We start from the raw sequence: 24,348 nt of genomic DNA on the forward strand, positions 1-24,348 counted from the left end.
CGAGGTAAAACTGTGATTATTATGATTTTGCATTCAATGCAGCAGTAAGACAAGAAATGACTTTTAGAATAAAAGCAGTTTACATTACTATAAATTTGAATATTTTAGACCTAATAAGATAACCTTCGATAACACCTCTTATTAAGAAATCTTTCCTTAAAAGAAAGCGCTGGATTTTACGGAAGTTCTCTTCTGACGTAAAATAGTGTAGTTACAGACTAAAAGCGTCTACTTAGGCATTAAAATGTAGAACGTATACACTGAATGAAAACTAAACAGTAATAAAATTTTATTATACGCGGTAAAATAATAGCTTTGTGCTCGGTAATTGAAAATGCTTTTCCTGCGATAAGACTTTATTAAAATATTAAAGTGTCTTTTTTATCTTCTGAATGAAGTTGTGTTTGATTCATTTTAAGATATGTTAATTTTAATAGAAGGTTCAAATAAAATTGTTTAAAACAATTTTAAATCTTTACTTTTTATTTTTAAACCATACGAAAGTATTCTAAGTGGAAAGCATTAGTGTCATTTGATAGCTATCGGGATTCTAAGCATAGAAAAAATTTCGCATTTCAGATATTAATATACACTGAAGTGCCATTGAATTATGGATAGGCAGTCAATAACAAGTTGAGCCTCTTCTGGTCTTGATAACTACTGCCACATGACAAGGCATAGATTCAACATGTGTTACGTGGTAAAAAAATTAAATTTACGCTTTAGTATTAAACATTTCCAAATTTAAAAGGATTATGCATCAAAATAAAACCCCAATGAAAATTAAAAAGTCACTCACGAAATCGGCGTACCACCTTTGAGAGACTCAGGGAGCTGCTCCGATCTAAATTACAAATCCCGAAACAATAACTTCCAAATCTTCATCGTTGTTTTCCGGAACCGGAGCCTTTTCATAGTTCCAGTTTAAAGTTTTCAAATTCCTCCGTTAAGCAGCACTTTCACTCAATCAACTTCCCGTTTTCGAAGTTCCACTGAAAGAGGTCGAAACTGGAGACAAAAGACCAAAGCAGACCTCAGGCGATGACGACTTTCCATATTTCCATCTTTTCTAAAGCAAAATAGATACTCCAGCACGAACGAGCAGTTCAGACTGTTCCACAAATGGGAAAAGAAATCTCAGCGACGAAATTGAAAATAATAGGCCGCAAGAATCGCCGCCGTCAAACATGTCGAGCACCCACACTGTCTCGGACCCTCCGTACCCAAAAATCTCGGAGATAAAAACTTAACTGTATACCGCGGTCGACCACCGAAGAACCGCCGCGTTTTTCCTCCGCTCCATCTCAGCTCCTCACTGACCGCGGCCGGCCCCTCAGGGGCCGCCGTCAAAGTAGCAAACCCCTAAGGCTCCAAAAACCCTCTTAAAAGTCTTCTCTAAAAATCGCTTTTTTTTTTCAAGTTCAAAAAAATTCCTTCCTGCCTTCCGTGCAACGGCTTAAGAAACCTCGGTTTACACACACCAAGAAACGCCTCAAAATTACTATTGGTTCAAACTACACTAAAATAAAAAAAATTTAGCCAATCTTAAGGAAAATGGACTCCCTTTCGCCAACTAGAAGAAAGGTCATAAATCGCCACTGAAATTCTCAGAAATTCAGAACTTTCTACAAGAAGACAGACCCTTTCTTTCCCACGCAACAGAAGAATGTTTCCAATCTATAACTCTGTCAAAAAAAATCGCCGCCCCTTAGAACTATTCGCCTCTGAAAGAGAAAAACACGTGTTTTCAACCCCCGCGAAAAAAGGGGAAAAAGCAGCTGGACAGTGACCTCTAACCTCCAAGGAAGCCGAATCGTGAGAAACGGAAATACACCCGCGCCCTTTTAACTGTAACCCAATTCTGCCAAACTTAAAGGAGCTTTGCCGTAAAGTTTAACAATATTAAATATTAAATATTATCAATTTTAAAATAAGCTCAATACAAATTCATTAAACACAGTAAAATATTATAATAACTAAGAATGCATTATGCACAGTAAAATAACACGCAGAAATTATACACAACAAAAAATACATAAGAATTTCCCATAACACATGTTTGTAGAAAAGTTCCATGGGAATGGATTGCCAAACATCTGCTAGAGCTATCCATAATTCAGAAAGGGTTGCTAGTGTTATGTGGCATGTGCTTTTACACCCTTCTCCAGTTCATCCCAAAGGTGTTCAATAGGATTTAAATCGGGTCATCTAGGTGGCCAGATCAGGACAGGAAAGTTAAAAAAATGCTTATCCAACCAGGCAGTCACTCAGCAATTCTATGTTACAAATCACACTGAGAGAAATTGGTACAAATACCAAAGCTCCTACAATTCATCTGATACTGTGTGTTTGTGCATTTTGGATTTTATTCACCATTCATCTGGCACATAACCTTCGAGGTTTTGTGCCATTTAAAGTCAACCAACCAATCAAAGATCTCAAACATTGCCGTGCCTACCAGCGGCCGAGCGGTAAAGTTTCTGAACACTGGTACTTCGGTTCGAGGTTAATTACCGTAGTTGTTAATTAGTCTGTAGTATCCGGCGAACGAGCTGGCTGCATGGACGTTTTCGTGGTTTTCCCCATGTGTAACGTGTATACGAGCCAGTTTCCCTTAGAAAGTCCTCCATGAATGCATCCCTCCCCTTAGGCAGATCGCCATAGTGTGCTTTGCCGTAATTAAATAAACCAAACCAAACCCAAACATTGCCAAGAGAAAACACTCTGGACCATGATTGAGTCACTGCGCATCGATGGTTTTAATATTCAGTGGTAATCAAAGTTTGTCGAAAGTGTGGTGGTTCAGCAAAACATAATATCATATCAATAAATCAAAATCAATAATCACCAATCAATAAAATATAAATTGATTTAATTAAATATAATAATATCTCAATCTCAGAACCTCACAATTGCGTCGCACCTTCCATCGAGTAACTGCATACGCTCAATGGCGCTCTCAGCGCCCTCTAGCGTTAGGCGGGTCTTACCATTCTCCCCGCTTAAACTCCTATGGAGTTTACATTTCAATTTCCAGATATTCAAATAAATTTAAAGTCACTAAAATTACACTAAACTAAATATTAAATTGGTAAACTAATAAATATAAAATCAAAGTTTTTCAAGTTCATTCAGTCTTTAAATGGTAGAGGAATAATTTTGTTGATGGCTCGCCGAAGAACACCTGTATAGGTTTTTAACTTCAACTACTCTGACCAGACCATCAGCACCAGGATACACTTGTTGGATGCGACCTAGTGGCCAATGCAAAGGATTGGGGTTAGAGTCCTTCAGCAGTACTAGTTGATCAATCTGCATGTTTGGCTGCGAACTGCTCCATTTGGCACGATTCTGTAGTTGATTTAGATACTCGGAATGCCACCTCTTCCAGAATTTAGTTTGCAGTCTCTGAACTAGTTCCCACCTGGAATGAAAAGAAAGAGAATCCTAAGCAGTATGTGGTTCAGGAAAGGATAACATAGCATTTCCTGTTAAAAAATGTCCCGGAGTTAAAGGCTGTAAGTCATTCGGATCGGAAGAAAGCGGTGATAATGGACGGGAATTCAGAACTGCTTCTATCTGAGTAACTAAAGTAGTTAACTCTTCAAAATTCATGATAGCTGATTTCGCTACCCTTAACAAAATCCGTTTTACTGATTTTATGTTTGCTTCCCACAGTCCGCCAAAGTGAGGAGAAGCTGGTGGGATAAATTTCCATTGGATGCCTTCTTCTGCACTAAATCCTTGAATTGGGTTAGATTTGCAAATATATGCGTTGAGAATATTTCTCGCACCTTTGAAATTCGTGGAGTTATCGCTCCAGATAACGGCTGGTTTGGATCTTCTGGCAATAAATCGTCGTAAACAGGCTAGAAAAGCTTCTGTTGTTAACTCAGAAACGACTTCTAAATGCACTACTTTAGTGCAAAACAGATAAATAATGCAATATAAGACTTTAAAGTCACCTTTGACCTTTTCAAATTAGGTTTTGTGATTATAGGTCCTGCGAAATCTAATCCGACCTTCTCGAAAGTTTAGAAGGCACGACTCTGTCCCTAGGTAGATTACCCATCATCTGGCTTACTGTTTGATTCTTCGTTCTAAAGCAAGTCATGCACTTATTTATTACTCTTATAACTCGATCTTGACCAGACGGTATCCAATATGACTGTCTTATTAAAGATCATGTAGTCTGTACGCTAGAATGTAAGGATTTTCTATGATAATATTCAATAACTAAATTAGTGAAATGATGAGCCTTTGGCAAAAGTATCTGATGTTTCTGAAATTCAGAAATCTCGGAATACTCCAATCTTCCTCCTACTCTCAGTACCTCATTTTTGTCAAGAAATACATTCAGAGATATTTTACTATTTTTTGGAATAGATTGTCCGCTTTTCAAGCACTTTATTTCCCTTTGAAATTCAGTTGACTGTACGAGTTTTATTAAAACTTCAGTAGCATGTCTTAACTCAAAAGGACATATGAAGTCTTTTCTCAACTCTGGGTTTGCTTTACAGTTATTTATAAATCTCAAACATAAAGCAGTTATCCTAATCAATTTACTGAATGAGGAGTATCTTGTGATCAAATTGTTTTCATTTTGGCTATTTTCAACAGTTGCATTTACAACAACTGACTTCTTAAACTCTAACTTATCGACATCTACTTCGCTTTCTTCCATTGATTCTAAGGAGGATGGCCATGCTGTATTATTCATTGTCAACCAACAGGGTCCATGCCACCAGAGCTGATTATTCTTGAGCTCGCTTAAGGATAAACCCCTAGAAATCAAATCGGCGGGATTATTCTTTCCTATACAATGATGCCATTCTTCTGGATTGCTGTATTTTTGTATTTCTTTTATTCTATTTTTCACGAACACCTTATGTCTATTTGGATCACCTTTGATCCAGTAATAAGCTATTGAGGAATCCGTCCAAAAATATCGAGTAACTGGAAAACTTAGTGCAGTTACAATTTTATTGCTCAATCTTGAAGACAAAAGTGCACCCATGAGTTCCAATCTAGGAATCGAAAGGGTTTTTAACGGAGCTATCCTGCTCTTTGATGCTACAAACCTAGAAATGATATTTCCAATCTTTAATTCGTCGCTAAGTACGCAAAAGTACCATAAGCTTTCTCAGATGCATCTGAAAAACAGTGTAATTGAATATTGATTGCATGACTGGGCAAAGAATTTTGAAAATAATATCTGGGAATAATTATTTCCTTTACATCATGGATCTCATCGCACCATTTATTCCAAGCAATTTCTAACTGTTTGGGCAATTTTTCATCCCAGTCTAATCCTAAACACCAAATTTCTTGTATCAAGTACTTAACTCAAATAGTATACGGTTCTATAAAACCTACTGGATCGAAAAGTCGACCTACTGCTTGTAGTAAGTGTCTTTTTGTGTTAGTTCTTTTTAAAAGAAATGTTTCCAGATTCCTGGTATCGAAATAAAACGTGTCAGTTTGTTCATCCCAACCAATTCCCATTACTTTTGAAGCTATCAATTTTGTATCTAAAGACTCTTCACCCTGATCTACATTGAAGTTTAAATTCTTTAATTCTTTACTTAGCTCAGGAGAATTGGTTCTCCACTTTCGAAGGTCCATGCTTGCCTCTTTTAGAATGTCTACACTCTCTTTACAAGTCTTTAGAGCCTGTTGAACAGTGATTTGTCCACAAATAAAATCGTCGACGTACAATGACTCATTAAGATGCTTAGAAGTCAGAGGAAATATATCTACGTACATTTTCAAGTGATGTTTGATTGTGGTTGCAAGGAGGAACAGGCTAGATCTCACTCTAACTCCTGGATCTTCTTCCCAGAAGAATCTGGTGTAGTTTCGTTCATTTTCATCTATTTCAATCTGGAGAGAAGCCATCTAAATATCTGCAACAAATGCTATCGAATTCTTTCTAAATCTGATCAAAAGAAGAAATAGGTTAGGCAAATTAAGTCCCGTGTATAAGCAATCGTTCAAAGATAATTGACCTTTTGCATGCGCCGAAGCATCAAACACAATGCCTAATTTGCTTGTAGTCTTTCTTATCCGTACGTATTACAGCTCGATGAGGTAGATAAAATGTATTTTGGCGTAAATTTACTTCATCAACTGGGACAGGTTCAATAATATTCTCCGAAAGATAATTCTTTAGAACAGTGTTATATTCACAAAATAAGGACGGGTCATTTTTAAAAGATGATTTCAATCTCAAAAATCTTTTCATTGCTATCTGCTCGTTATTTTCTAATAATGTCTTCATATTTGGTTTCCAGGGCAATTTCACTTTATCGCTTATTTATTTCACACTATCGCTTATTTTGATATGTAATTCCGGATTCAAATTCACTCATTATTTCTTTCTCAGTGGGTTCTATGTCAGCTACTTCTGCCTCGATACCCAAATTCTCTAAATTTTAAAATTCCTTGAGTTGATCGGAAATATTGGATTCGTTTACCATAACACTCATTGCAAACGTTTCATTTAAGTTCGTGTTTCGGCCTTGCAAACACCACCCAAATATTGTTTCAACTGCAACGAGGGTTTTGCTTAGGCGTGTAATTCGACCAGTGACATCATAATAGTAATCTGCACCTATTAGTAAAGATGTTTCTTTATTGTTAAATTCATAACACTCCGCTATTTGTGCATTTTTTAAACGTCTAAATTATTTCTCAATATTTTTATCTGGAGTCGGTAAATGTGTACCCGAAATATAGTCTGTCTCCAGTGCTTCAATTTCTATGCATAAATTTGGATCATCTCTACTCTTTAATTTAAGTTTAACTACATTAAATGATTTTGTTTCCGTTTCCTTAGCACCAAATGTGCAAATGGAAAGGCTTTCCTTTCTTACAACTGGAAATTTAAATCTTTTGGAAATAGCTGATAAAACAAAGGAGCGGTGTGAACCATTGTCCAAGAAAACTCTAACAATTTCCTGCTCTTTTCCATTACCAATTCAGGTTGAACATGCTTGTAACATACTATTCCTTTTCGCGGATACGATTTTCGCCGATACGACATTATCGGTTTCTACCTTTGGAGAAATAATGTGTGCATTACTTTGATTTCGAAAACAAATTGAAACATGGTGAGGTTTGCTACAGATGGGACACAAATCCCTTTTCAAACATTCTCGATGGCTTGGGGTCAAACAACGAAAATATTGACCTAGTTGCTTCAATATATCTCTCCGTTTATTTGCATTAAATGTAGAGCATGATTCTGATTTATGACCTTTGCTACAAAATAAACATATTATATTATTGATATATATTGATTGATCCTGATATTTATCCAATTTTGAAAAAGAAAAATATACGCTTAAGTGATACAGGAGAATATGTGCCTGAAATACGTTTATTAATAGGAGCAGATTATCTTGGCGCATTATTGACTGGGAGAATTGAGCCCATTGATAATAATTTGGTAGCTATTAAAACAAAACTTGGATGGACGCTTCAAGGTAAACAAAGAAACTACTCAAAATCTTTGGAGAGTATTGTATATGCTAATAATTTAGATTTAACGGAATTATGGAGCCTAGATTTCATCGGTATAAGATGTCCTGCAGAAGTAAAGTCAAGGCAGGTAACCGATGAAGAAACTGTAGATTTTTTCCGTAAAACTATTAAAAGAAACGAAGACAAAAGATATGAAGTATGTTTGCCATGTAAGAGTGGACGTCCAGAATTAGAAACGAATAAAGAATTAGGCACTAAACGGTTAATGTCAACTACCAAAATTCTCATACGATCTGGACATTTAAGAGAATACGATGATGTATTTAATGAGTGGGCTCGGGATGGAATTATTGAAATTGTAGGTAAAGACGAAAAAAAGGGACAATATTTACCACACCATCCTGTGATAAAAACTGGTGTAACAACAACAAAAATTCGTCCGGTTTTTTTGATGCGTCGAAAAAGATTCCAAAGGAAATTCCTTGAATAATTGTTTAGAAAAGAGGCCAAATTTATTAGAATTGGTACCCAAATTGATAACGCAGTTTCGGAAAAACGCAATTGGCGTAACATTGCGTTTTTACAGCGTAACATTACTGATTTACAAATCAGTTTGAATCCAGAGGCTAGGGAGCATTTTAAATTTGTGTGGTGGAAGGATTTATCAAGATGAGAAGAAATAATCACTCTCCGACATTGTAAAGTGGTATTTGGTGCTTCTCCTAGTCCATTTTTACTAGAAGCAACTATAGCTTACCATCTAGAGAACGCTCTGGATGAAAGGAAGCACACAGCTTGTCAACTCAAAGAATCTTTTTATGTGGACAACTGTATTACGAGTTTAGAAACTAAGGAAGAGGCAGAAAAATTTATTTCTGAAGCTAAGGAGCTGATGTCTTCAGCGCAATTCGAACTACGAGGCTGAATTACTTCTGAAAAAATTGTAGAAGAGACACATGTCAAATTCATTTCAATTCTAGGTCTCTCTTGGGACACTGAAACCGATGAATTTTTTGCGGCAGTATCGTTGAAATTCCAGAAAAGAGGATTACTAAAAGAGTTGTGTTATCGATTGCCCAAAGATTATTTGACCCTATTGGGAAAACATGTCCCGTTTCATTGATACCAAAATTATTGCTTCAAAACATTTGGAAGAGGAAAATTGATTGGGACGACGTACTTCCAATAGATATATCAAATAGATTTTTAACCTGGGTCAAGGAATTATCTTTACTGAAAGAATATAAGATTCCACGGAGACTCGTCTCAGGTCCATTTGAAGACTGCCGAATAAGTCTACATTGTTTCTGTGATGCCAGTGAAGTTTCCTATGCTGCTTGTATTTTCTTACGTTCTGAATTTAATGAGAAGATTTCAGTCAAGTTAGTAACGAGTAAGTCAAGAGTGGTACCTACCAAAGAGATTACAATTCCTAGATTAGATTTCTTGGAAGCTTTGATCTTATCAAGATTATATGGTCAAGTCGTAGACGGACTGGAATTGAAAGACAATACAGTGTATTTTGGGACTGATTCAACTGTTGCTTTAACTTGGATCAAAACAGAGAGTTCTTGGAATACGTTTGTAGGAAACAGTGTCACAGAAATAAGAAAGAATACAAACTCAAATGACTGGCATTTTGTGCCAGGGCATACGAACACAGCAGATTTGCCTTCAAGAGGTTGTGATGCTAAGACTTTATTGAAAAGCAAATGGTGGAAAGGTCCAGAATGGTTATGGAAGTCACATGAATTTTGGCCATTAAGTGAAAAACAAGTCATTGATGAAAATTTGGTTAGATCGGAAGAGAAAAAAATGATAATCAGTAATGTGGAGCATGGATCAGTTAACTTCACTGACAATTTACTTTTTTCCTCGAAATATACGAAGATTCTTAGAATGCTTGCCTGGATACTTCGTTTCATTAAAAACTGCCAACGAAAAGAAAAACTTAAGAAAACTGAGTTGACTTATGAAGAAGTTCAATCAGCGGAGCACTGTTTGCTAAAATTAATTCAGTAGGAAAGTTTTGCCGGAAGAAAAATGAAAATCTTGAAGAACATGCAAACATTCAGAGACGAAAATAATATTGTTCGACTCAGAACAACGCTTCTCTTGGAAAATGAAGAGGAAAATTTCAAGTGTCCCATATTGTTGCCCGGAAGCCATGAGATTATTCATCTACTGGTAAGGCGAAAGCATTGTGAACTACAGTATGCAGGACTTCGAACTCTGATTGCCAATTTAAGAGAAGATTACTGGATTATTTCGATCAATAGATTAGCGAAACAAGCTAGCTCTAGTTGTATTTCATGTAAAAGATTCAAAGCCAAACCTACAGAACCACCTTTTGCACCTCTTCCTAAGAACAGAATAAAGGCTGCTGCAGTTTTTGAAGTTTCAGGAATTGATCTCGCAGGCCCTTTGTATTTGCCTTCTGGCGATAAGACATGGGTTGTACTTTTTACCCGTGCCATTTATAGGGCTGTCCATCTTGAATTAGTCAATTCCCTGTCTACAGAAGTTTTTATTATGGCTTTAAGAAGATTCTTTGCTCGAAGAGGTAGAGTAAATATAATCTATACTGACAACGGTACTAACTTCATTGGTTCAAGCAATGCTCTAAGAAATTTAGATTGGGAGATCATGTCGTTTTCCACTATCAAGAAAATCAAATGGATTTTTAATCCTTCAACAGCCGCCTGGTGGGAGCGCATGGTTAGAATGTTGAAAGAGATGCTAAGAAGAATTTTGGGCACGAAAAGTCTTGACTCTGAAGAGGTGGAAACTATTCTATGTGACTGCGAAGCCACAATAAACCTCTTAAATATATTGAAGACAATTCGGAAGGCCTGAAGCCATTAACTGCCGCTTGTTTCTTACGAAGTATTCCTAGCAGTGAAACAACTGATTTAGACGAAATCGACAGTAAAAGTTTAAATATATGATTGTGTTTTGTACAAAAATTAAGGCAGGATTTAAGAATGAGATTTCGGAATGAGTATTTAGCAATGTCGATTCATAAAGGTAAGAGCCGGGAAGAATCTTTAAGAGTTGGAGAGGTTGTTCTTTTAGAAACTGATGGCAAGCGTATCAACTGGCCTTTAGGAATCGTCATTTAAGTCTTTTCTGGAGCAGATGGACACTCCAGAGTTGCCAGAGTGAGAACAGCTGATGGAGAGAAGTTGAGACCATTCCAAAGACTTTATCCGTTAGAAATCAACAGTTCGAAAAAGTTACCATTTGTTGCCCAAGATGCTCGAAGGGATGAAAGTGCCTCTACGAATATGCCTCTACGCTCTGATGCTAATGCCTCAGATTCCAGTGAAGATAATGATTCATCACCCAAAATCCCAGATTTTGTTACTAGAGCTGGTCGACGTGTTAAAATTTCCAATAGACTTGATTTATAACTTTTGTTGCAATTTATAGGTATCCTACAAATTGCAAGGTGGGAGGTTGTTTGAGTAATACCAGCTACAACACAACTCTGTTTAAGTTTTATGTTTTAAAAATAAGCTCTATCGTTTTGGTAAGAACTGCTTCTAAATTTTTTGGAAACATCTGCAATTAAAGTGTTTTTCATATTAAATCCATAGTTATTTTCGAATCCTTTAAAATTAATCATAAATGCAATTTTATTGATCCTGATGCAGGAGTTCATAAATCATGTTAAATCCCAAAATAACCGGCTGTAAAAGTTGAGAGAATGTGGGGCAGTGCTAAATGGAGGAACAAGAGACATAGGGGGACAGCGAGACATCATTTAGAATCTTATTTAGCAGAGTTCAAATTGCGACAGCATCAGGTCAAATAAAATACAGACTGTTTTGAATCTATATTAAAGTCTATATCGGTCCATTTTCCACCGAAATCCGATTGACTACTTTGATTTTAAATAAAGTGTTTTAATTTATGATTTGTAGCAAAAATTTTAGGTGTAGATTGGCGGCACTTAAAAACAGCCAAATCTGCAGCTGCGGTGGCATTAACACAGCTGCAGTATCAAAACAATTAGCAGTATTTTTTTAAACTGCAGACGGAACGATACATTCTATGATTACTGTTAACAAATATTGTTTATTCCTTGCCACAGCCTGTTATATTTTCTCATTTTAGAAGATATAAAACTTTGGAAAGAAATCAGTATTGATGTCGGATAACTTGTTTCAAGTTTAGAAAAGATTGGTAAATTTTATCATTAAAATAGCTAAAATTATAAGACGGAAGTCGTATGTGTGTTCAGAAAATAACTGGAAAGTGAAGAGAAGGATTGGTCAAAAATAAAAGGGAAATTCTTCCCACGGGTTGCTAAACGAAAAGTACTGGAATAAATCATGCTAAATCCCAAAATAACCAGTTGTAAAAATTTCTGCCACCATTAATAGCCGTACTTCTGCCCGTATCGTGTGAATTGTCATCGTACAAAGTGAATGTAATGGTAGAATAGTAAGAAAGAAACTGTCCACAAGTCTGCCGTCCTTGGACAAATTGTTCTTGGCAAAGGGCACCCGGGCTGAATTACCCTATCTCGATCGAAGTTAGATACTTTTCTAACTTTGGAAGTGAATGTTGAAGTCCACTCGAATCAGGCAAATCCATAAGTTGAAGCGAAGATGAGAAGCAATTATATCGATTAATGCATTTGCAGAGAATCAAAGAAAGCATATAAAATTGGCCAAATCAAACCAGTTTAAATACAAATTCTGGAAAACGTCATTTTATCAATGAAAGCAAATTTAATACAGTTCGTAGTGATGGTCATCTCATTACTTGGAGAAAACTAAATACCGCTCTTAGACCTCCCATTCCGTTAATGTTTGGGGTTGCATGATCGCAAGTGTAGAAAACTTGTTCTCATGGTGGTAATTATGAGTTACATGAGTTGTTTCGATAAACTCAAAAAGAATATAAAGAAAAGGGCTATAAAGTTAGGCTTCGGTGAAAATTTCATATTTCAGCATAATAAACCCAAAATGTGGCGGATTACTGAAAAATGTTATATGTCTAATCAGTATCAGCTACAACTGCATTCTCCCCATTCCCCAAATATCAAGGTTATTGCAAATCTGTGGTCTGTGCACAAAGGCTATACAATAAAATAACAGGAAAAGATTTAACGTTTATTTTAGAAATCAAACAATAAAAGTCAGCGTTATATTTGAAAATTTTTCAGGATTAGTTCGATGGTTTTAACCCTTTGCGGCACAGTGTGTCCGTTCTGGACACACCTAAAAATTTCCTTCTGTACGCACAGAAAAATTGAATGAAAAAGGAGTTATAGGTTACTCTGAACCTTCTTTATTTACAATAAAGAAGTAGATGGCAGCTCAGCACAAACCAGCCCATATATTTTAGCCATGTTTAGTTTTTTTAAGACCCTCATTTTTCAAAGAAATATTCCAGATTTTTTTAGGGTATAAAAGGAATTGTTTGAAAAGAAATTTCTATGTTATACTTTCAGCTGAATGCTAATCTTCTTATTTTATATTAGTTTTAAATTTTTACCTTGAAATCTTGGCTAAAATCAAACGGCGAACCCAAAATGTCCCCAGACCAGGTTCACCGATAATTTAGGACAACTGAGAGTCTGTATTCGTTTCTCCGCATCTCATCGGTCAGTCCATTGACAACAATGCTCGTTTCAGCACGCTTTTGGAAGCTCTATTCAATCATAAAACAATAAGTGCTATCTTCACAAAATTTTGTTTGTGTACTCCTCTAAGCCTAATAAGACTACCCTTTTTTTTTAAATCAAAACTCCGACTTTGAAAGGTAGCGTGCCGGAAAGGGTTAACTAACGAACCATCTTCCTCAGCTGTCAAAAGTGCAAATGAAGCTGATTTTTGTTGTTCGACTTCTAAAATAATCGTTGTAGGCGTGTTATTTTAACCTAAATAATTTAACTTGTTCTGCAAGAAGAATGTAACCTTCAGATACAATTAAAAATGTTATCGAGTCTGTGCCACGACGTTTTGAGGCAATAATAAATGCTAACAAGCATGCAACAAAATGTTGATATTTGCTTATTAATTAAAAACAATGGAAGTTTGTTTAGTGTATTCTAAATTATTGCAAATAAGATGCCTCTAACCAATTTTAACCCTGTTTTAGCTTATAATAGCTTAAGCGAGAAGATAAATCCTACATAGGAAGACATTAGCGCTGTTGTGAACTGATGGCCTGCATTATGGAATTTAAATGAAAGTTTTCAAAATACATAGAAATTATACAAAGCTGTGACAAGTGCATTTTTCTATAGATTTTCATAACAATTTAAGTTTTTGTAAACTTACTCCTTTAATAATTATCATTTTAGTTACATTTTACTGTAGGATTTCTATTAACTTTGATATATGCAAAAAATTTGTAACTGCATTGTTAAGAACTTCTTTTTGATCAGTATCAAGACTCATCTAGCTACTTTTTATTCCAGTGCATCAAAACATGCAGTCGTAGGGCTCATGACTGCCCTCAGAGAAGAACTTCATGATATGGGAAAGGAAGATTTTATTCAAATGACAACCATCTGCCCAAGTACAATGAATACTGGTCTTGTACAGAAACCAAAAACGAGGTAAATTTTGTTTTTTGACCAAACGGTTATGGTTTAATTTCACAAAGATTTTGAGTAAATGGACATCGGAAAGAAGATAAGCGTTAATCTCTTTATTTTCAAAAAACTACTACAGTCAAAAGTCGTTAATCCGGACTCGTCGGGACTTTGGCGATTCCGGATTATCGATTTTTCCCGGATTATAGATCATCAGTTTAAATCTGGTAAGATGGCATGCAGAAATTATAAAATTAAAAATATGAAACCGTAATTTATGACATAAAGAGCAATTATGATCTAAAGGGTATCAAAATTTACAAAAAAGCTTAATATTTATTTGTTTACTTTATTAAACTAATGACGACGAATTTCATTTAAATCGTATTAAAGACTGAGTACATCGAGATGAAATACTACATTTAGTAAGGAATAATAAGCCAAATAAAATAAAAACATCTGCCCTGAAGATAAGGATAATGCTGACAGATCAACTTTGAATTCATTGCGCGCCGCAGCGTTCCCCCCGCAGAGCAGCGTGAAATTGATACAGATTTCGGAATGGTTAGATAAACAAAGGATATGCCTTTATGCATTTTTTGCAGCAATTCCACTTTTTGTTTAATGCACTTCGAAACATACTTTCGCTTTGTAGATCCTTTACATATTAGTAAATATATATCAGAAATTCTATTTGACATAATCGAAAGTTCAAGCTTACTTTTATAAAATTGCTCTAACAGTCTGCAAAAAATAAGCCGGATCCAATTCGAAGATTAAGGAACAACGCAATCTGCAACATTAACTGACTTAGCTTATACCGTCCGTTATACATTAAACGCACATTGGTAAACGTATTTTGCGCATGCGCACACGCATATTCGCAGCCGTAAAGGACTTACACACATGCGTCCGGATTATGGGTGTCCTAATTAACGACTTTTGACTGTAATATTCATTTCAAAACTTGTATTTCATACAACACTGATGTATTCGCATCGTGCAAAATCTGTAAGGAAATAATTTCATAACGTATTTATTTTTACTTTAAGTAGTTCTTTTAAATTATCTTCAAGAAGTTTAAATCAGTTTATTCTTGTAAATAATTTGTTTGCATGAATTTACATTTTAATTACCCTGTTCAGTTTTGTATTTAAAGCTGTCTTGTTAAGAATACGTCTTTTTAATCAAAATTGTTACAGCATTATTATGTGGTTAAATTCTACATTAATTTATTATGAAACCTGACCTTATCAGATATTAAGCGTTTTAAAAATATGTACTTCTACTGCTAGGAATGTGATATTTAAAGTAAAATACTAACAATGAAGTTAAAATTAAGTCACCTGCCCTGAATATTTCATTCACTACTGAGACTCATCAGCTGCCAAGCGATAGTGCTGAAACCTGGCATTGGATTGTGGTTCAAGGCCATTGAACGGCTGCCTGCATAAGTATTTCCATGATTTTTCCCCTGTATAATCTATCTAAGAGCCAGCTTTCCTTATAAAACCATTTGTGAAGACATCCCTCCCTTTGGCCAAACAGCACTAGCATGCTTTGCAACAATTAAAACAAACCAAAAGATATGAGCTAAAATAACACACAAAATAATGATTATTGGAGGAGTTAAAGCAACAATAATCAACAGAATATTCATAAATTTACAAGACTAGTTTCAAACGTGCAAAATGGCGGATTTACGTTTTAACCATAATCATAAATCAATACAAGGACTAGGGATTACAGATAACTGTCTCTAAAAATTGTTTTGGGATCATCTTTCGCACACGTAATTGGTTACATGCAAAAATACTTTGCTTAAACTGTCAACCAAGCCACCTATCCATACAGCTTTTTCATCTGAAATTTGTACAGAATATTGTGCACTCGTTCATTAAAATGCTTAGTCTTGGCCATCTCGCTTTTAATCTGCCTGTTTTTCATAGCTGCAGTGCCGATGTTTTTAATGGTATCGGTTACGGCGACTTCATCTATGTGTTCAAAGCATGATTAATCTTTCTGTGCATATTCAATCACATTTGCTCATTTAGCCAGGAATAAACGGCCTGAAATTTTAATGCAGTATCTCCGTAAATACCGTTAAACTCTTCTGAGATTAAACAGCCAAGACTTCTATAAACAAAAGTGCTTTATCGCTGAATAAAACTTATGAATTTTCACCACATTTATTTCAGCTGCAAGAATGCTTATTCCATTTGTCTGAAGAACATGAGCAATGCACCACTATTTAGCTTAAGCTAGAAGTTTGAGAGATGGCACTTGTCAATCCTGATATTGCCAGACTGACTGCACTGCTATCTCATAATAATTTCTAAAGTTATCAAATGACACTTTTTGCATTTCATGCTTATGAAGTTTTATTTCTCCATGAAAGTTATTTGTTAAACAATCTAGTAATTAAAACTGCAAAATATAACGAGTTGTGGTCCAACATAGCAACTGCACTTTACTTCAATATGAACTTAATCAATTAATTACAGTTAACTGTAATTAATTGAATCGAAAATGTGTAATTAAGATAACATGCCATACAAGTATTTGTAATATAATGTGTAATCTCTTGAAATCCTGTGTGAAGTATCTACCTTGTTGTTGATCTTAGTAGCTTTATATAATTTAGTTCTGAACAAAACTTCTGAAATATTACAGACAGAAAATTTTCGATGGAGATGATTAATGTTTCACATTTTTCAGGTTCCCATCTTTCTTTCCTATTCTGGATGTCGATGAAGTATCCAACATTATAGTGAACTCTGTATTAAGGAATAAAATGTTAGTTGTGATCCCAACAAAAGCTCATGTCATTTACAAAATTGCAAAGTGAGTATTGTTTCCTTTTTTACTATTAGCAAATGATATGTAAATAGTTTAAAAGCTAATATACACAAATGCTAATACACATGCAAATGTAGTATATATGCATATACACTGCCCTCCAAAAGTTAAGGAACAGCATGTTTTTCAAAACTCACCATTACAAAATTGTCCGTAATTTTAAATTCACAGTTCATATGGATGACAGTAGCGAAACTTAACAAAATATAATGCAAAAACAATAGCTAACACTTTTATTTTATAGAAATGAATATTTATAGGAATTGGAGAAAAAAATTCAAAAACTAATTTTTGTTTACTAGTCTTGGTCTTCATTTGTTATTACAGTTTTGTAGACAATATCCAGAAGTAGTTTGCCCGATTCGCTGGGATGGAAATGAGGATGTCACAAGCTGATGCTGCTAGACGTTTCAATGTCTCTCTAGTGTCATCCACCGACTATGGAATCATTTTGAATCCGAGGATTTTGCGTCTAGAAGACATGTTCCAGGCAGACCTAGAGTTACAAAACCTACGGAAGATCATTAATTAGCTCTTTCGGCCTGAAGGAGGAGTAACATAACTGTGCCTCAGCTCAAGGCAGATTCTTTAGTGGTTGCAGGAATAACAATCTCAGCTACTACAGTGCTACAGGCCTGTATGTTAGACGACCAATTGTTTGTGTCCTCTTGCCCCGAGGACACAGAGCTGCCCGTTTATGTTGAGCAGGAGAACCAGTCTCCTGGACCAAACAAAGGGCGTTTGTTTTCTTCACAGACGAGTCCAGGTTCACACTGGAGAGAGATTCATTTCGTCAGCTGATCTGGAGGGAACAACACACCAGATACAACCAATCCCAGAGTGTGGAAACAGTTACAGAGGTGGTGGAATAATGATTTGGGCTTGATTTCTCTCGGTGGTCATACTGACTTGCATGTGCTCCATGGTGGAAATTTGACTGGTGCGAGATATTGAGACTAGATCGTTGATCAATATGTCCGCCCATACGCCAGTGCTACTGGTCCTGGATTTCTTCTGATGGACGATAATGCACGACTGCACTGAGCTCGGGTTGCTGAAGAATATCTTGAGTGTTACGGTACGGAGCAGATGGAATGGCCAACTCAATACCCAGACCCGAATCCAATAGAGCATCTTTGGGACTACCTTGGAAGATAGGTTGCTGTTTCAAGTCCTCCTCCAAGGTCCTTTAGATGAACTTGAACAAGGATTACTCCGTGTCTGATGTTCCTTCCCATTTCACTAACCGACAACTTAATTAACAGCATGGAACGTCGCTGCTGCCAATGTATTGCAGCAAGGGGTGGGCACATCCCTTATTAGAACCTATTTTTGAAATGTTGCCATCCAATTTTTTCTCAAAAAACTGTGAAATACTGTTTCTCCAAGACTAGATTTCTCTGGCAAGAGTGCAATTTTTTTTGGTGTAATTCATGCTTGTGTTGAACTTTAGAAACATTCTATGTTGTGTTCATTAAAGAACAGTTTAGTGAACATGTCCTGTAAGTTTCTTGTTTCTATATTGCTTCATTGTCAAATTAGACATAAAAATATGGAGTAATCCATGTCCAAGCTCACCTAGCGATCAAGGTCGTAAAAGCTAATATCACCTCGAATGACGATCAAGGTCGTAATCTTGATCGTTACCAAGCCTTGCTGTTCCTTAACATTTGGATGGCAGTGTATACATGCAACATATGATAATAAAATTCAGTGAATGCCTTCAGAAGCAAATAATTCATACCCATAACAGAGAATACGTTTTATATTCCTTCGAAGTAATATCTCATTTGCAATCCTTTTTTTGGCAACAACTACAGTTTCTAAAACCTACAGACAAAGGTTCTTTTTTGGTATCTCATTGAAAACCTTCATCACATGATTCTGAATATCTGGAGTATCCAAAAATCGGTGAACGATCGAAGGCTACAACTCCTCTACAACAGCGCTGTCCAACTTATCATAGCCCGCGGGCCATATTTTCTTCACCAAACATTTTGGAGGGCAAGAAGGTTGATAAATAAAAAGTCAGTTTATGTTAATCAAAAAAATATTTTATTTATACTAAAAAGAAAATTTGTTTAAATTTGTAATATATTAGCAAGAACATTATGGCCATAATTGTTTAGCAACAAAACCTTTTATGTCCACATCAATATTTGTTGTGGCAAGTCTAATTATATCTTCAAGAGTGGAATCTTTCAAACTGTTTCTATATTTTAACTTTATATATTTCATATCGGAGTATGCACGCTCGCAGATATATGTACTTCCGAACATTGACACAATTTGAAGTCTTTCTCTTTATCTAAAAATTTGAATATTTCTATTCCAGTTACTCCATGAGATGTAAAAAATGGGTCAGCCTGCAGGTCGCATAATTCTATTTGATATTTAAGATCAACGTAGTTGATATCAATATTAATTGGATCACAAAATAAATCAATAGACAGTTTAAGATAATCAAATTGAGAAAATCTTTCATTGAAATCTATAATTAGCATATTCAATTTTGGTAGAAATATTTTAAAATTCGTTTCTATATTACATTCCTTCATTTCTTTATAGATCTCTTTGCAAGATTCAAAATGAAATAAATTATTTTGCTCCAAATTAAACCTTAACAATTTTAATTTGTTTCTAAATCCAGTAACATATCTATAAAGGCAACACACATTTTGATCTTGTCCTTGCAAGAATTTATTCAAAATATTTAAATAATTTGTAATGTCCGTTAGGAAAGCAAGTAAATAAATAAAATTTTTATCAACTAAATTTGCTGTTAAATTTAAGTATAAAGTATAAAGAATCTCCTCCAGCACTTAACCAACGAACATTACTATGTAAAAGCAGATCTCCATACTCAGTTTCCAATTCATCCAAAAATGTTTTAAGTTTTTGGTGTGTAAGAGAACGATTTCCGCCACGAATTAAATTAGTAATATTTCAAACCTTGTCCATTACGTCTTTTAGTTGTAGGGATAAACCACATAATGCCTCCTGATGGATAATACAGTGTAACATACGACATATTATTCCTTCTTTTTGCAAAAGTCTCACAAGCCCAATATTTTTGCCCGTCATAGCTCTAGCACTGTCGCTTACAAGAGCAGTGCACTTGTCAAATCCGCCATACTGCTCTACTGAACATTTTAATTGTTTGTAAATATATTCACCTTTTGTTGTTCTGTGTAATGATTGTAATTTTAAAAGTTCTTCTGAATAATTATAGTTTTCATTTACAGTTCTTATAAAGATAGGCATTTGACTTGCATCGGAAATATCTGTGCTTTCATCCAATGCTACCGAAATATAGCAGCAACTATTGATTAGGTTTTCTAATTTATTAGTGACATGCATGCATGCTAATCTCGCCAACCATAGATAAACGCCAATATTGAGCCAACCATCATCAGACATTAAACGGATTGCTGCTGTATTCAGCCAGGTTAAGTGAAGTTATGCAAACTAAATAGTACCTACTTTAAATTCAAATTACAATAAAATTGTCACATAGTAAAATAATTTTAATATTAATAATAATAATTTAATAACGTAAATTTATTCATAGTAAAATGTACTCGGGGGCCGCCAGTTGAACAGCCCTGCTCTACAAGACCAAATGTTCAATATAATGACTGAACATTATCATGGAGAAGGAACTAAGGTTTGGATAATTCTATCAGAGCACTTTCTTATCTATTAGCATTCATTCTTATTCTTTATGGCTAACAGCTTTGCTATGAAAAGTCAAGAAGCCTTCCACTTCGAGTAGTGTCTTTAATGGAATACCAAAATCCCCAAAATTTTTAAACTATTCATAAAATGCTCTTCACTTGGTTCCACATCATAACAGACAGAATGGATCATGAGTTGCCCATCTCCAGTTTGCGCAATTAACTGTGACACAGAAGTATTGCGATCAATGGATTTGCGAGTTGTGCTGTAGTTTATGTAAAATGAAACTGAGTAAAATAATGATTCAAATAACAAATGTTTTAAATTTATAGACTAAAATTATTTTATATTTGAAAACCCATTTCATCACATCAGTAGGCAATATGCAGCATCTGACACAAGTAATTCTCTATAACAAATTTAGTATTAATCCAGTAATTAATACTAAATTTGTTATAGGATCTGAATTGTATAGATTTCTTACAGAAAATCATAGCAGATAAGATCCTTATATATTTTAGGTGAAATATTGAGAATGCTATCCATCTGGTTAAGATATTCATATATTCTACCAAAAACATTTATGCAAATCTTGAAACAAGTCAATGGCAATATCGGCAAATTCATGGAGATTTTCTAAGATGACAAGACTTTTGCAATTATTCCACTGCAGAAACATACATTTTATATTATATACCATATTTTACCCAACTTTGTATAATGAATGAAGCTTTATTCAGTTCTTGCAGAATTTAGCTAGAAAACAAAACTTCTGAATATGAGATTTATGCATTGAATTATCTACATATTGTACATAATTTTTAAGTTCAGTATATTTCATCTGGAATACAAAATATTAAGCTTAGGAAAACCGATATTAAAGTATATAAATTCTGCAGAGATTTAAATTCAGTTATTAGTTATTCGTTGTGAGTTACTTCACTTAACATTTTGATCAAAACTGATAGTTAGTGTATTTGAATTCTAATGGTGTTTAATCATATGCGTATTCAAATTATGCTTTTAAAGAATTCAGAAATGCAAAACCTGAGTTAGTTCTGTTATCTACATCATAGCATTTTCCAGATATATATCTACTTTTTTACGTGCAAGCCATTCTTTTAATAAAAATTGAGCTTGTTTTAGGAAGCGAACTAGTTAGAATTGGTAGGCATATGAATTCAAATGTTCTTATGCAGGTAATTTCAGAATATCTCTTTTATTTCAACATGACTTGGATAAAAGTAGCAGGTTCATTTGGGATAGATAACTGCTCTAATTTGAAGTGATTGTTTAATATAATTGTAAGCAAACTTTTACCTTTGTGTTAACAAATCTAAATTATATTGCATAAAATATATTTTCTAAATTATATTGCATTTACTGTATATTAAATATAAACTGAAATCTCTCTTTTCAGTTTGTTTCCTCCTCAAGCACCTTTGCTCCTTCAGAGGTTTTTAGAATATGCGATTGATCCAAATGTGAAATAAAAACTAGTTTTGCTAGATATGTGATACATTTTTAATTTTTCAAAATATGTTCATTTGTATAAAATCTAACTTTTAATCTTAATATTTATGTATTCTTGCTGTGTTTCTTATTACTCATGCATTAATAAATTCATCTAATTAAAAGAATAATAGATTATGCTTAAATTTGCGTGTACTTAGTATAGTGTTTGAAATAACTGCCTCAAATACTGTATATAATTATAGTTGATAACCAGTTATACAATAGATTAGTATAATGTAATAGCATTAACTGAGGTATGCAAAATATCCTGGCATTATTTTAGATCAAAAGATCACGTAGAATCTCCACAATACATATACAGTACAAAGTCCGGACGCCCATTACCTGGAATGATCTAAAATCTGGACCTCAAAGCCGTAAACTTGTTTTTTTGGTATGTTTTACTCATGCAAATTTGATTTTTCCTTTCATAATAAAACATGTGGAGATTTTCACTTAATTCTGATTCTTAATTTCACTTAGACACTAAAATACATTGTCATGAAAAAACAATCATGTAAGCATAAATTTGTGAGATTAATAATTTGGCTCTGTAGCTGAGTGCCTGTTTGGCATTACATCTCAAACCGAAGCATTGACCTATTTTATATCTCTGATGCCAACCTGGCAAGTCATTATTTATTATATTTTGTTTATCAATACATGACAGCTTCAGTAATAACTCATGCAGTGATGTCTAAACTTTTTTATATTAGTAATTGAATAAACAAGAGTAAGGCAACCTTTTCTGCTAACATTATGCTTGGCAATGATTATAGATTTTTTAAATGCTCTAAGAAATATTGAGGAAAAATTCAACAAAAATTTCTTTTCATATGCTAAAAAAAAATTTTTGTTTATGAAACTCATAGGCTAAAAGATTACATTTAGTGCCCTTTTAATTAAGAATAACTGATATGTTAATTCACCATAAACTTAGAAGTGGCGGCAGAATGTGCCACACCGGACGGCAGAATTTAGGTAAGGCACAATTTTTGGAATTTGAGGAAGCACCGAACGGCAAAATTAAGGGATGAGAAATTTTTATAATTTGGGGGGGGGGGGAGCATTGGGATCCAAAGGCAGGCGAAAATTTAGAACTTAGGAAGCTGCTTTGTAGCAGATTTTAGAGACTGCACCAGGCAGTATTTAGCGTCGGCCCTAGATAAAGCCTTAAGTATATGTGGGAGATTTATTCAGGACTCGGATTAGTTTTAAACATGTGCAAGAAATAAACGTAGGTATAGTAAATAACTAATACAATTCAGGCTTAATTTCAGTACGCAATAGCAGCAAGACAAAATTTAGTGGAACAATTTGGCTTTCGTCTCCAATCTTGTGATACACAGCCAATAATGTATAACGGACGCTATTAAGCTAGGCTAAAATTATATTAACCCTCTGGCTCATCATCCCGCGATTTCCGCAAGCAACTCAAATGTAGCAAAATTTGCTCATCCCACGATTTCCACGGGCATGTGTTTTTCTTCCTTTATTGTTCCAGTTCCTTTATTGCAGTTTATTCCTTTATTGCATCCAGTTTTTCCCCGCATTTAACCACTGAAATAAATTATATACAGTATTATGCTTTGGCCAACACATATCGTTAATTGTCCACTAAATTGAGGCGTTTAAAGGCAGGTGGTATTACCGCTCAAACTCCACCTTTTTCTTACAGAAATGGCTGCTAGATTCAGCATTCAGCGATCATCTTGATTATTTAATTAAATTATTAATTAGATTTATTGAATCTGGTGCAAAGACTGTGAAGTTGGACTTTGCCTTGAATCCTGTTTTGAACTCTATCATACTAAACTGCATTTCTACAGTATTTTTCTCTCAACGCTTTATATTTTCTTAAATTTTATACATTTTACTTTTTATATTATGCAATAAATAGAAATTAACTGTAATTCGACTGAAATTTATTTAAAAAAAGATTTTTTTTGGTGAGAACATCTGAAATTGGTTTTTCTGGCAACTTGTTTTCACATGATAAAATCTATATAAAAAATATTTTCCAGAAAGAAAAAGTGCATTTATCAATTCTCCAATATGATTTAAAATATGAAAAAAAATACACAATTTTGGAAGCGATTTCGGTCCACAAATTGAGCAGTCAGAGGGTTAACTGATTCTAAGGCATTTCAGTTAATGTAGCAGACTGCGCTGCTCCTTAATCTTCTAATTTGATCCAGCTTATTATTTTTTGCAGACTGTTATTATTACAGCAATTTTATAAAAATTAAGCTTGAACT

The 24,348-nt window shown here is 34.5% G+C and overlaps 2 protein-coding genes across 3 annotated transcripts in view; one reads left to right on the forward strand and one right to left on the reverse strand.

Annotated features, from left to right (window-relative positions):
- The window catches only part of LOC118186297 (short-chain dehydrogenase/reductase family 16C member 6-like), a 67,556-nt gene extending 45,338 nt beyond the window's left edge, over window positions 1-22,218 (forward strand). Inside the window, exons 4-6 of the mRNA XM_035356383.2 lie at window positions 13,922-14,062; window positions 16,757-16,882; window positions 21,996-22,218. Of these exons, the coding sequence (XP_035212274.2) occupies window positions 13,922-14,062; window positions 16,757-16,882; window positions 21,996-22,068 (340 nt within the window). The 3' untranslated portion in view covers window positions 22,069-22,218. The remainder of the gene's footprint in view (window positions 1-13,921; window positions 14,063-16,756; window positions 16,883-21,995) is intronic.
- LOC118191136 (double-strand-break repair protein rad21 homolog) overlaps window positions 2,852-24,348 on the reverse strand; it is a 149,190-nt gene continuing 127,693 nt past the window's right edge. For both annotated transcript variants that reach the window (XM_085811356.1, XM_085811353.1), the window contains one exon: window positions 2,852-3,424. In XM_085811356.1, coding sequence (XP_085667482.1) covers window positions 3,395-3,424 — 30 coding nt within the window. In that variant the 3' untranslated portion in view covers window positions 2,852-3,394. The remainder of the gene's footprint in view (window positions 3,425-24,348) is intronic.

The sequence above is a fragment of the Stegodyphus dumicola genome, chromosome 2 (genome assembly GCF_044657685.1).
Source record: "Stegodyphus dumicola isolate Sdum_Otavi_A_Nest chromosome 2, ASM4465768v1".
NCBI lineage: Eukaryota > Metazoa > Arthropoda > Arachnida > Araneae > Eresidae > Stegodyphus > Stegodyphus dumicola.